This window comes from Sturnus vulgaris, chromosome 2 (assembly GCF_052056855.1).
Source record: "Sturnus vulgaris isolate bStuVul1 chromosome 2, bStuVul1.hap1, whole genome shotgun sequence".
Taxonomy (NCBI): Eukaryota; Metazoa; Chordata; class Aves; order Passeriformes; family Sturnidae; genus Sturnus; species Sturnus vulgaris.
Genome location: NC_142244.1, coordinates 105,070,872 through 105,083,909, shown reverse-complemented (window position 1 = coordinate 105,083,909; position 13,038 = coordinate 105,070,872). Strand labels below are relative to the sequence as shown.

The 13,038-nt window shown below is 41.9% G+C and overlaps 1 protein-coding gene across 7 annotated transcripts in view; it reads right to left on the bottom strand.

Moving 5' to 3' along the window:
- Positions 1-13,038, bottom strand: part of CNKSR2 (connector enhancer of kinase suppressor of Ras 2) — a 206,390-nt gene that overhangs the window by 7,810 nt on the left and 185,542 nt on the right. The window contains exon 21 of one of the 7 annotated variants that reach the window (XM_088160268.1): positions 7,086-9,998. The exons of 5 other annotated variants lie outside the window; for them this stretch is intronic. In XM_088160268.1, coding sequence (XP_088016394.1) covers positions 9,949-9,998 — 50 coding nt within the window. In that variant the 3' untranslated portion in view covers positions 7,086-9,948. Of the gene's footprint in view, positions 1-7,085; positions 9,999-13,038 lie in introns of those variants that run through there. One more of the 7 variants, XM_088160270.1, reaches the window with a different exon arrangement.

Sequence of the window (13,038 nt, the reverse complement as noted above, 5' to 3'; positions counted from 1 at the left end):
GTGGTCCTGATTTTTATGCTTTCTTAAGAAGTCTGTGCAGCAATGAGATCAGAAGTTTGGGATCTCTCTGTCAGTTCCTATTGCTGCATGCTGATGCCCACCAGTCTGACAGCTGTGGAAGGGGGTGATTTGCTAAAGGGCAAAGGGAAAACTCCCTCCTGGTCTGACACAGGAGTATTTGACACCTGCTTCTCTCTCTCTCTCCTGCTTATCTCTCGCTATGCAAGGCAAAGGGATCTTTCCTCAGGTGTCTCTTCCCCAGCAGCACTGCCAGGGTTGCACTGAGGGGATTAGGACAGGGATGGCTTGCTGAAGAAGCAGGCCAGCACTTTGACTCCACACCACCTAAATTTACTTTGCTAGAGTGATCTAGAGCCTGGATTGGCAACCAGCCACCACATCCAGGCTTGCCATCAAAAACCCATGGCTTCCTAAAACACAGAAACTCCCCACCAAGGCAAAATACAGCATTTGAGTTCAACCCTAAGGTTCAATACTGAACGACAAGTGCCTCTAATGAACCTGGATGGCAACATGACCTCTGTGAGTACAAACCCTGTGCCAGGGGCTTGTCCTGCCCTCCCTCCCCACATTGCTGGCCTGGGATCTGTATGGCTGGTGCTCCTCAGGGCTCATCCCTGGGACAGGCACCCCCTGCTCAGCGTGGACCTCAGAGGGAGCACGGACACAGGACTGCCCGCCTGGCCTGAATGGGAGCAGCTCTGGGACTGCTCAGGGGCAGGATGCTGGGTTAGGCAGCACAACACTGACAGAAGGGCCCTGGAACACATCAGCACATCACCTCCACATGGCTGGGGCTGCCTCCCCCACACTGTCACTGACTTGGTGATGTCACCAGGAGCAGCACGTCAAAAAGGGGACAGGATTTCCTGAAGAGGAAAGATGAGGGAAGAAAAACAAGTCCCTTAAACGCCTTGCTGCTGCTGAGGCTGGGAAAGCTCTAAAGAAGGCAAGGCGCCTTGTTCACCCGTGGTGGGGGAGAGGGCAGTGGGCGTCACACAAACACATCCCAAGCCCTTAATATTTTCCAGAGAAATGCTGAAGGTGGTGCTGCTGCTCTCAGTGGCTCTCAGTAGGTGGGAATGAGATTACACACACATCTCCCCTCCCTCAGCCTTCTGCTAGAGCCTTTGATTGATTTCCCGTAGGTGTTGGTGAAACCCTTGGCACCATAAAGCATCTGAGGTATTGCTAGATATAGAGCTAAGCTTAAAACATATTTTCTTTTTTAAAATTGGTGGATTTGTATGCAAGTCATGCTGTTACAACATGGCTGTCTTGTTAAGGAAGAATAAGACCTCTGGTAATGCTTTGTTTAAGAAAGAAATGTGGTCTAATAGGATTTGCAGGTGACCTCAGACCTGCAGCCAGCACAGCAGTTGTTTTCCACACTCATTCAGCTGCTGAGTTGCAGGTTGCATCTCTCCTATTTCTCTGAATGCACTGCCAGGTCGCAGTTTCCACATATTGCTGAAAAGCAGGTCTCTTCTCTGAAGCTGTAATTTTGGCCCCTTTCTCACACAAGCCTGAACAACTCTGTAACTCAGGAGCAGAAATAAAGCTGCACAAACTGCAACACATGGGATCTAAATCTGGTGAGAACCCTATCTTCCAAATGTAAGAATATACAGGCACTGAATTTTGTAACAAAGAATCTCCTGCTGTCTTCAAGTGGTTGCAGAGGTATTTGCATTCAATTCTGGAGATAATGAATATATCTGTCTAGTAAATGTTGTGTTAATATTTTTCACTATTCTGCTTTCCATAGGAAAAGTTTCTGAACTTTTTGTACTTTGCCTTCAGTTCTTAGAATACAGTAAATATTTGTAACTACATTTTCTCAGGAGAGAGAGATGAAGATTACAGCTGAGTAGGTGAAACTCCAACAGCTCAGGAACTTTCTTGGCATTCAGGAAAAAATTAGTGGGATTCCTCATACTGTGCTGACACTTACTGAAAAGAGCACGAACCAAGCCCTGTGATAGACTAAATGTAATCACCTCTTGGCTCTGTTAGGCAATTTGTCATTCCATTATTTCCCTCTTATAAACCAAGCTCATAAGGGCATAAGGTACTTATGTGAAAAGTGACCAGAGAGAAAGTTACCATTGGTATTTGCACGGATCAAGAGATGATTGGTCTGTGTAAACTGATGATTCAGGAAGATGGTACTGATTTAGAACCATGTAGAAGGTCACCACTGCAGCCCAGCTGGCTAACACATTGCTCTCTGGACACAGAGAATCTCTAGGCACACACTTCCCATAAATCTGCTCTAAATATATGGAATAACCTCCAGCAGTTTTCAGTGGAGCTCCCTGCACTTCTGTAATTCACTTTTCTGCTAAAGCTCAAGCTGCCAAAATCTTGCATGGTTTTCTTCTTTCAGTGAGGTACCAGAAGAGCCCATGGTTTCATGTGGGGCCACGAGTGAATAGAACTGCCTATGTAAGGATAGTTAATAAATTTTGTCATCTACCCTGCCGACACAGCCATATTTTTCAAGGATCAAAGATCTTCATTGGGGGCCCTCTGGTCTTTGCCAGTGCCTCCAGACACCTTCCAGACTCAACCCTGTTGTCTTTAGACTCCTTATCCTGATTGATGGACACCACTGCCACTCTGATGGAATTCTCCATTTTTCCACTCTCCTCTTTTCTGTTTGCCACCTTTACTGCTCAGTGACGCACTGTGCTTTGCTGTGCAACTCCTCTCACACACGCCCACTCCTCTCCCTGCAATCAGCCCTGCATTTGAACACAAGTACCACCTTCTGCAAATCCCCAGAAAGCCAAGCTGCTGCCAAGTCTGTGACAGGAAGTGAAGAAGGCACAGTCAGACTCAAATCTCCAGGCTCCACTGAAATTTAAACTCCCGTTTTCACTCCCTTTAGTGAGCTCACTCCCACTGGCAGAGGAACCAGCTAACCTCAGCTTTCTCAGGTTATTAAGGAGGCAATTTTATTAGAATACATCACTAATTACATTGTTAAACAGCTGCCACGTTATTTTCTCCCTCCAAATCCCTAAAATTTGCTTCCAATTTGAGAGCTACACCTTTTTGCTTCACCTTCTGTGCAGGGGAAGCATTTACCTCAAGTGGCCCAGAGACTTTCTGCGAGTGACAGTAAATGCAGTAAATACTCCCCCAAAGAAGAAACCTCCCAGGCCTTTGGGAAATGGTCTCAAGTAAAATAAAACAGCCTTGGGTGCACAAATCTCTGGGTGCCCAGATGTGTCTATGCTGGGAACAGACACCCTGGTCTGCCACAGGCTAACTAATAACTGATATAATCCCCAGCAAGAAAGCATTTGTAATCTTCCTATGGCACAGCAGGTTCTCTCTGCCATGTCTAACAAGAGGGGCTATCAAACCTCGCCAGGGCATGCAGTGGTCTCACTGGCAGGGAGGCAGAGCAGCACACAGGTGCCTGCTGACTCCTGCAGCAAGCTCTGCAGCCCAGCCCAGCAGGCACACAAGGGCTGTGGCCAGCCTGGCTGGGCTTGTAAACCACAGCAAACAGGAGAGAGACTGAAGGGATCTCCCCAGATAGAAGGTGAAAAAGTAGAAGGATGAAAGGAGAGTGGATTTTAGCAGTGTTGCAGTGCAAGGGAGAAAATAAATCCTCTGAAGAAGCAGTTGGTTTCTCAGTGCAAGGCTTAAATCCATCTTTGCTACTGTTTGGGGTAATCATTAAGAGTCCAAACCGTCCAAGAGTGAGATATACCCAAATGCTTCTAATACAAAGATTCAGGAATTAATAATTTTTAACACTATTTAGATGGCTGGCTGGCAGAGTAAGCTATGTGTTTCCTTTCCCCTATCACCTACAAGCTAAAAGGAACAAAGTGGTGAAATCAGTGTAAGGCTTAAAGGAGAAGGTGTCTGTACAGCTGTGGCTGTGCATGACCTCACTCCTGCACAGGTATGGGGCCAGCCACAACGACATGAAAATCAGCTCCTGGTAGGAAAATGTTACAAGTCACATCCCTAATTATCGAGAAAAGGAAGAAGCTACACAGTATTTAAGCCTGGCATGGTACAGCTGGCAGGAGGTGCAATAAAATGCAGGTCTACATGGAAACAGCTGCTAATCATCTGCTCTGGGTAAGATAGAGCAGATTTCCCTGTTAAAGTACAAACAGACACCTATGCTATGTCCTATGCCACCTTAAAATCAAGGCCTGACTGGATATGTGATTACACCTGTAAATACACACACACACATAGATTTTTATATATATATATATATATATATATGTATCTATACACACACACGAGCATTTTAATGTTTTCTACAAGCAAAATTTAAGCAATCTGAATTAAAACTAAATTAAAAGCAAAACAGGGGCTTCTTGTGCAGTACCCAGTCTTTGCAACCCTTCTCTCTGGTATTTCTTCCCTTTCCCTGCCTTCTTCTGATTCATGTAATCCTCTGTCCCAGTGTATGTGAAAATGCAGGATTTTCCCAGAAAAAAATCTTGAGTCAAGGAAGGGAGGAGCATTGTTTAAAAACAAGCTTTGATCCATGTGTTGGGTGAAATAATAAGTAGCTGGAGGATCATTAAATTTTATATTTATTGCATTTATTATTTTGTATTTATTCAATCAGGCATTAAATCTGGGATTTTACACCACCATTTACTCTAAAGTGGAAGTATTTTTGGGTTACTGGGATAGTTGTACACAGTTTCTATTCTCTCCTATTACGTAAACCTGCAGACAAAAGAAGATACTCCCTAGGGAGGGTGCTCACTGAAAGCACCAACAAGAGAGTTCTGCACCTGCTGGAGCTCTACACCCATTGGTATGAACCTGCTTCCCCTCTCACATGCACGAGCATAAACTGGGTTTCCTGAAATAAAGTGAACTCTGCAGGCAAGTGGAAAACTCATCTCCCAAACAATAGACATCTGAAGGTAGTTCAGGCATTTTCCACTGCAGCCAAGTTCATCATCAGAATGAGGTAGGTACCATCTTTTAAAAGATCTAGCCCTAGCCTCTGTAGGGCCTGACAGATGCCAAGCCTTTGCTGTGGCACTGAAGGTCTAATTCTTTTTGTGAACTACTCATGGCACGAGCAGTTTTCCTTTTGGGTCAGCAGAGCCCTGCATGGCCCCACAGCTCCAGTCCCTGCTGGCTGAGTGTCAGCTGGCAGGATGGAGCACGTTCACATGTTCCACCTCCAGCCTTCATGGCACACTTGAGCTGGTCTTGCTCTGAGCCTCACACACACCTCAGCCACATCTCGTCATTCTTCCATGCAACTCGAATTGCTTACTAAACACAGCTGACACTGAACTGAGCATCAGGAAAAACCCTCGATGCCTCTCCCTGCAGATGTGCATTGCTGAGCTGACAGTAACACTCAGCCACTGCTGACATCCACCTAGCAGTGAAGTACAGGTGCTAGTGAATGGGTTACTGTGTTACTGAGGAGGAGACACACAGAGGGAATAATCAGCTTTTTCTGCTCGTGCTGCCTCTTGACAGCTCTTGCACGCCTCAAATGAGCAATTGTAGCTCCCTCTTTGCTCCTGCTGTTTCATGAGGTTATATTGGTGGGCTGTGATTTCAGAGAGCGCATAAGAATGAAAGCACTCCAAAGCTTACCAAAGTCATGGAATTCTGATCAGTGGCAGAACTTTTCTGCAGTAGGGTTATAGCTGCATCCTTCCTTGGTTTTGGATATGCTACTCTTCTCATCAAGCTGCCTATGAAGGCACCAGTTTAACCTTAATCTGCTAACTTTAATGACTCTCTGGGAGAATTTTACACAATGAAATACGATATCCTGACATTTTTCTGTGCCACACACCAATATAAGTGCTGCTTACTTTTACCATAAGCTATCAGTGCTGAAGTGAAATAAACAGATCAATCATATTTTGATGGTACACTTCCCCTTGGGCCCTGGGGAAAAAAACCAACAGAAAACTTATATTTATGAGGAAAGCCATGAACTGGAGCAAACTGGGCAAAATTGATAGACGTGGAGATTCTGTAACTTTTAAACAGGATGAGGAGTTCCCTACAAATAATAATTCCCAAGTAATATATAGAAGCAGTTGCTCCTTGAGGAAAATACTGTTTTTACAAACCTAAGCTGCTGCAGCACTCGGAGTTGTGAAAGGTTAAGTGACAAACGATACGGACCCAGCGACATTACTCACCAGTCAGAATCAAGCCACAGTCACGCTTGCACAACAGCAGTGCCTGTCAAGGTTTATGGGATTGATACCTGAAAGCAAGCCTGAACAGATGGGGAACATGTTCCTGGTGAGCAACACCCACCCAGAAAATGAGCTCTACTTAGGGCTACATCCCAAGCTGCTTACATCTATGAAAATGCAGCACCGAGAGTAAAGCTTCCCAGCACTGAGAGTGAAGTTTTCCAGAATTCATCAGTAAGGAATTGCAATCCTACCTTCAACATGGGAGAAACATTAGTGTGGGCAGGGGCCAGGTTAACTGAATCTCTGCCTCAGTTACCTCTGTAACTTACTGTGGTCTGCACCTCTCAAGGCATTTCAGAAAGGGGCCAGAAATACTTCCCAAAATGTCATCCCAGAAGATGTCATATTTATTCAGATATTCAGATTTATTATTGGATTTGTAATTGCACATTATGATAGCTGCACTGATTAGATTCCAACCTAATTAAACTGCACCCTGATTTACATCTTATTTATGCAGGGTACAACACTGCCAAACATTAGGCACCCCCCATCATCTGCCGAATGCCCATACACCCCCATGGTCTGTAAGCACCACACAGAGTTCAAAGTACCTTTCAGAACCAAAGCTATTGCTGTGAGGAGTGAAATGCAAAAATTCCACGTGGCTTCTCTAGCCATCACTCATGCCATCGGATGTCAGAATGAACTTGCAAACACGTATGAACCTCAGTGAAAAGTGCTCTCAAAACTGGCACGAGACTGGTGCCAGCAGAAAGGTCCATTCCCCACCCACTGGGCAGAAGGTGTTTGCCACAAAAGGAACAAGAGAAAGGAACTCAACATCAGCCCTGGCAGACGATGGTTACGCAAAAGCAAGACAGAAAATTTGCTGGCTTATTTCCTTTATTAAGCCCAAAATAACACCTTTAAAAAATCCTGACTTCATGAATAAATCAAATGCCTTCATTAAAGAAACATTTACTGCCATTTTCTATACTTTATTTTAAGGCATACAGAAAAATATTTAACAAATGTGTATGCAATTAAATGCCAGGGACTGCTAATTACAGCCCTTCTGAATGCCTCTGCAAAACAAAGATACTCAATACAATATGTTAGAAAGGGTGGGGAAAAGAAAGAGAGGAAGCTGAAGACAATCTAATAGGCATTAGTGCAGATATATGCTGGCCTTTGGCTACGAGCAGCAAATAAGCCATCAGTGTAACCCCAAATGGCAGCCAAAGGACATTTTAGAGTCACATCCCTGCTTCTGCTTCTCTAATTCATTTCCAAAACATTTCACCTCTAACTAATTATGGAATTTAATGACAGAATGTAAAGGACTGGCTGGGGTTGCAGGCCATTCCAACAAGGCTTTAATCACATATCCTTCAGGTTGCAGAATCTTTATGTACTTAGCAGTGATTTATCATTCCTGGCAGAGGCAGGTACTTCAAAGGCAACCTCATATAAAAAATAAATTCTGCCTTTGCCAAGCATTGGAAAGAGCACTGAATCAAATTTTAAAATCAATTCCTACAGACAAACTCAGTGGGTTTGTCTATCTGGCCAACAGGCAAAAAATTATGACAGTACAGTTTTGTATCAATAATAGCAATACAGTGCATGTTTCTGATTAGAAAAAATTAAAGATGCCAAAACAACATTGCTAAATATCTAGGCCGTTTTGTGACAGTCCCATTGAGCAGAAACATAAAACATGCATTTTGATGAATTTCCAACTAGTTTATGTCATACTATACTTTTTATTTTTCAAAAAAGAATATTAAAACTATTGTAAGCTTTGTCACCTGCTGTAAGGCAGAATGATGTAATTTTATTCACTGCACATTTCCTGTTTGTGAGGCAAAAAAGCATAATTTACTTCTTTATAAAAGGGAAATATATATAACTATATATATATATAATTTTATTGGTATTAACATAATGCAATACCATACATTGAGCAAACAGAAAGAAAACATTTCAAAATACATTTTTTAAAAGTATTTCCCCGTAAGATAGTATGAAATATCAAGTAATTAGCATTAACATTATTACAATACACCCTTAGCCAAATATATTAAGGAAAATCCACATTCTAATCACAGAGATAGAGGCAAACATCAACCCATAGGGGACTCAGAACATAATGATAAATACAATATCTGAATCTACTTCGAGTGACATCCAGACAAATACTGGCCCCAAAACAGCCCTCTGGAGTCTGGGTGTTACACAGAGAATACTTTGTGCCTGCTTGGCCAGGCAGCATCACTCACATGTTTTAGTCCTAGAAGATAAAGAGGAACCAGAGTTTAACTGCAGAGTCTAATAAATCTCAGCGTGAGGTATCTTCTCCATCATCATCCAAACGAGTGCCAGTGTACCCTCTGGGAATTCATTACAAACCATTGGATAAATGGAAGTTCTCTGAAAGGTCTGTACATACCTCCACTTGACAGAATACACTTAGTTTAGCATGACACAATAAGGAAACTTCCTTCACTAACGTGAAGCACGCTTAAATGACACGACTCTGTCTGGTTGGCCTGAATGGGTTCACTGGAGTTCAGTACAAGCAATGGGAAATTACAGTTACCATGGCTGAATCCCTCTTTAATTCCTCGAGGTGTGCAGAACAAAACTGAGTGACATCAAAGCCCTTCCCCTGCCAAGACCCTCTTCCCCTTCCGTTCTCCCGTGCGGGGGGCAGTATTTTCTGCAAATGTGCTCCGTGTAGACTGGATCTGACTTTGTGCCTAGTCCCATTGTGGAAAGGGTGCATTCTTCAAAAGACTGGCCATGCCCTTTGACACCTTCCTGGAGGCCTCATATTCAGGCATGTGGTTGTCTATGCTTTAACAGGTCTGTTCTCTGTTATAAGCATCAAAGTTATTCAAGAAGAACTGACTTTCTGAACGGAGGCCATTAGGTCGCTTGCAAGAGGCTGAAGTTGAGTCTCCGTCGTGCCAATTCTCTAATGATAAGTTTATCAACCTTTGAGTCCAATCGGTTCAGTGCCAAGAGATGTGGTTCCCATTTGACATGGAGAGGTGCTATCAACTCTCGCAGTGTATTAGCCTAATATGATAAAGCAGTGATACAATATGTTGAAAGATCGGTGATGTGCCATTATTTCCATATCATATTAGTAAATTAGAAATACTATCATGCAAACAAGAGCAAATAGCAAATCTGGCATACAGTAGCAGCACTACAGAGCCTTTCTAATCTGCATGCAGCTATGCTCGTGAGGACAGAGACATGGCACTGTTCTGCTATTACACCTCACTCCATTAAAATATCCATCCCTGATGCAAAAGAGGTATTTAGGGCAGAAAGTTATATATTCTCTTTTTGTAGATATGTTTTTAAAAAGAACAGAACAAAGACCAATTAAAAAACCCCCAAACAACCCACAAATAAAACAAGAGAACAATACACATCCTAACCAACTTGGTTGGTTTTCTTCATGTTGAAGACACATTAGCTCATTTGGAAGCACTGGGAAAGGGTCACATGAATGAGGAGAATGGAAGCAAAGAATGTGCCCCAAATCCACCAAACGTGCTACAAACACAGAAAAATATCCTGGTGGCAACTTATGCGTGAACTAGAAAAAGAGGTGGCACAACACAATCTGGCTCCTCTCGTTCTCCTAGCTGACAGTCCAGCGTTGTGCAATGTTGGGTGAAGGATAAGATACAGAGCTAGGAGATCATGTGATTTTGCAACCACACTGACATTACACACTTCCATAAGCTAGGGCTTGAGAACTCGAGAATCTTTGTGGACCTGTGTTAGCAAAGAAAAGAGAAAGAGAGAGGTGGAATAAACAGCATACAGCTAAATTGTTTACTTAGAGTTTCTGTGTGGATATGCAGTCTCTGCACAGGCAGTTTCAAAAGCCTGGCTGCTCTCAGTGCATTCCCTATTCTACTGCCTACTACACTTAATTGTAATAAAAAATGAAACTCCATGGATCTTAACATCCATTGTCATTTTGAATCCCAGATATGAAAAGCTGGGGGATGTTCTGTTGTTAAAAAAACCAAAAACATTTTGAGAAAGAGTTCAACTGTGCACAATGTAAAGACGTACAAACTCATTCCAATTTAACTGGTGAGATTTGTTTAACTCCTGTTAAAGAGGTTTTTTTTCCAAAAGACAGGATGGAAATGAAGGAAAATATCAAGCATTGCCATTTTTATTCTTGAACATATCACAGAAGGTCTGGAAAGCAGACAAGAAATGTTGTCTCAGGGACAGAAAACACAAGGTAGAAAGAATCCCAGATAGAAACTTTGGTATCATTTACTCCATACATGGCAGCAACTGGAAAATGAGTTTCAGAGAGGCAGAGGGTGAGCAATGCTACACAGAACTCAAACCCAGTTCAGCCTCTTTCTGTTCCTGAGATTTCCTGGGACTCTGTGCGTCAACAAGGAGAGGAGGAAGAAGAAGTGTGAGGAAAACAGTTTATATAACTAAACTCTAAGTATAGCAGTCAAGAGAATTTTTTACATAACCTATTGTTTAAAATAAAAAACATTTGATTCCACAACCAAAATGAAAAAAAACCCAAACCCAACCCCCAAAACCAAACCCCAAACCCCTGACAAACAAAAGGCCAAACCAGCACATTTCAGGACTCATGGGGTTGAGGAAAGGGAGACTTTGTAGAGTACAAAAGGGAATGTTTTTCAGATTTCATCCTGTTTTATACTACAAACAGTTGTAGCATTGAAAAAGAGAGTCTTGGATTGATTTGGAAAAAGGCACTAAGTGAAAGAGGATACTGCTGCCTCATAGTATCACTTCTGCATCTTCAGGAGGTCCTGTCATGGCTGCTGTTCATACAACTTAACCACTAAGAATTCAGAAAGTTTGTTTCAATGGTTCAGGCTTTGGCAAAAGGAACTTGCCTTTTTGTGAAACAAGGTGGCTGTGAAATAAAGTAGGGTTATTGAAGTTAAGGCAAGGGCATTGTCCAGCAGATGTCTAAGCCCAGCTGAGTCCGGCTGGGACATGTCCTCTGTCTGTGGATGAACTGTGCTACCTTCAACACGTGGTGGGACAGGACTTGTGTTAAGTACATAAAATTCAACTAAATTTTGCACTAGAAAACTGTTTCTGAAAAAAACCTGCTAGTACGACACGCTTTTGTAAAGACTATTCAGTAATACTGCTAAGGTTTGATTATTATATAAATTATGTAAACTATCAAATAGTGGTAATTTTTTCACTATTTCAATTTGTATTAGTCACTGTGCATCAAGAGCCTTTCATTAACCTCTTAAGGTAAGTGGTAGCATATGCTGTCCTATTTATCTTAATGTAAATATTATCAGGCACTAAGGGGCTTTTCTAAATAGATTTTCAATATCACTTACTGATAGTAACTAAGCATTTAGAAAATCTGCTTTTTAGTAGTAAAATTATTTTTCCTTATCCTCACAAATCCCACATTATTCTTTCTGTATCACTAACACTAGCAAAATTATTTCTGTAAAAAATCCCCAGCATATGGTTTTGTTTTTAGTTAAGGGTTTTAAAATTTGTTTTAAAGGAGGACAAATACAAATAACAAAGAACGAGCAACGTGCTTTTGGACGGATACTTATCGACACTACAATTTATGAAACTCATGAGACTTGCAAACATTTTGAAAAATAAACTGCCATTCACATACAAAAATGAATGTGATCCTGTGAATACAGCAAAGTAAACTTACTGCATTTATCAATCAAATTATGTCTGCATTATGAGAAGAGTTTTATGAGTTCCTCAGAGTGGATACGGACACAAAACTGTCTGCTGTAAATCTCTGCCTATTTCTTCAGCTGATGTGGTCATGTGGGACGTGAACAACCCTATATCTGAGCAAACCTGCAGCAGTAGGAGGTTCTTTACCCATCTAAAGTGGTAGAGACAGAATGCACCTGGGCTGGGATCAACCCACCAAGCAAGAGCAAAGGGATGCTCTGCACACCTTTCTAGGCCGAGTGTCAAAAGCCAATAAAAATGTAAGCAAAGGGATGCAGAAATTTCTCATAAGAGACATACTTGAAAGTCAGAATCAATAAGGTCTCAAAATGGCTCTCACACAAGAAGTCCTATGTAAGGAAAGTGGCACAGAAGTGATACAACTCTTTTTCTTTGAAACCGATTAATAGGTAAATTTTTAAGGAACACCAGCGGTCACTAATGAGAAGGTATAAAGTTAGGGTTTTCACTTTGATGTGTTTTTTCATAATAAAAAGCACAAGATTTTACAACTATCACTTAAGAGTACACTTTCTTATTAATCTTCACATTATATATTTTGCCTAAACAGACTACAAGACACCTGATTATCAAATGTTATGTTTATGACAACTTTTCTTTTCAAAGAAGGGTTAGGTTGAACAACACCAGGTTAATAAACTTACTTTTTAAATACATACTGAAGTTTTAGAAAATTTCAGACTTCACATCTATAGTGGCCATCAGTAAACCTGTATCTGCCTTTCGAAGATCTACCCTTTCCTCAGTTTTTATCCTACTTTGTGTACGTATTTCTACATCTGTCTAGATATTCAGGAGAGAGGAACTTTAACTGGAAGCCCTTACCTACTATCCAGTCCAATAACAAAGCATATCTAGTTACACATTTTCCCCTAAAGGTAAATACTTTGCATGAGTGATCAGGCTCCAAACGAGAATGAATGTAAAGAACAACAGGGAAAAGAAAACCTTCCCCATGTGCCACATACAGTGACATGGATGCTTCTGCTACAAGTCCACTGGCAGATAAATCTCCCTCCTTACTAGGGAAATGGCTCCAGGCTCTTTG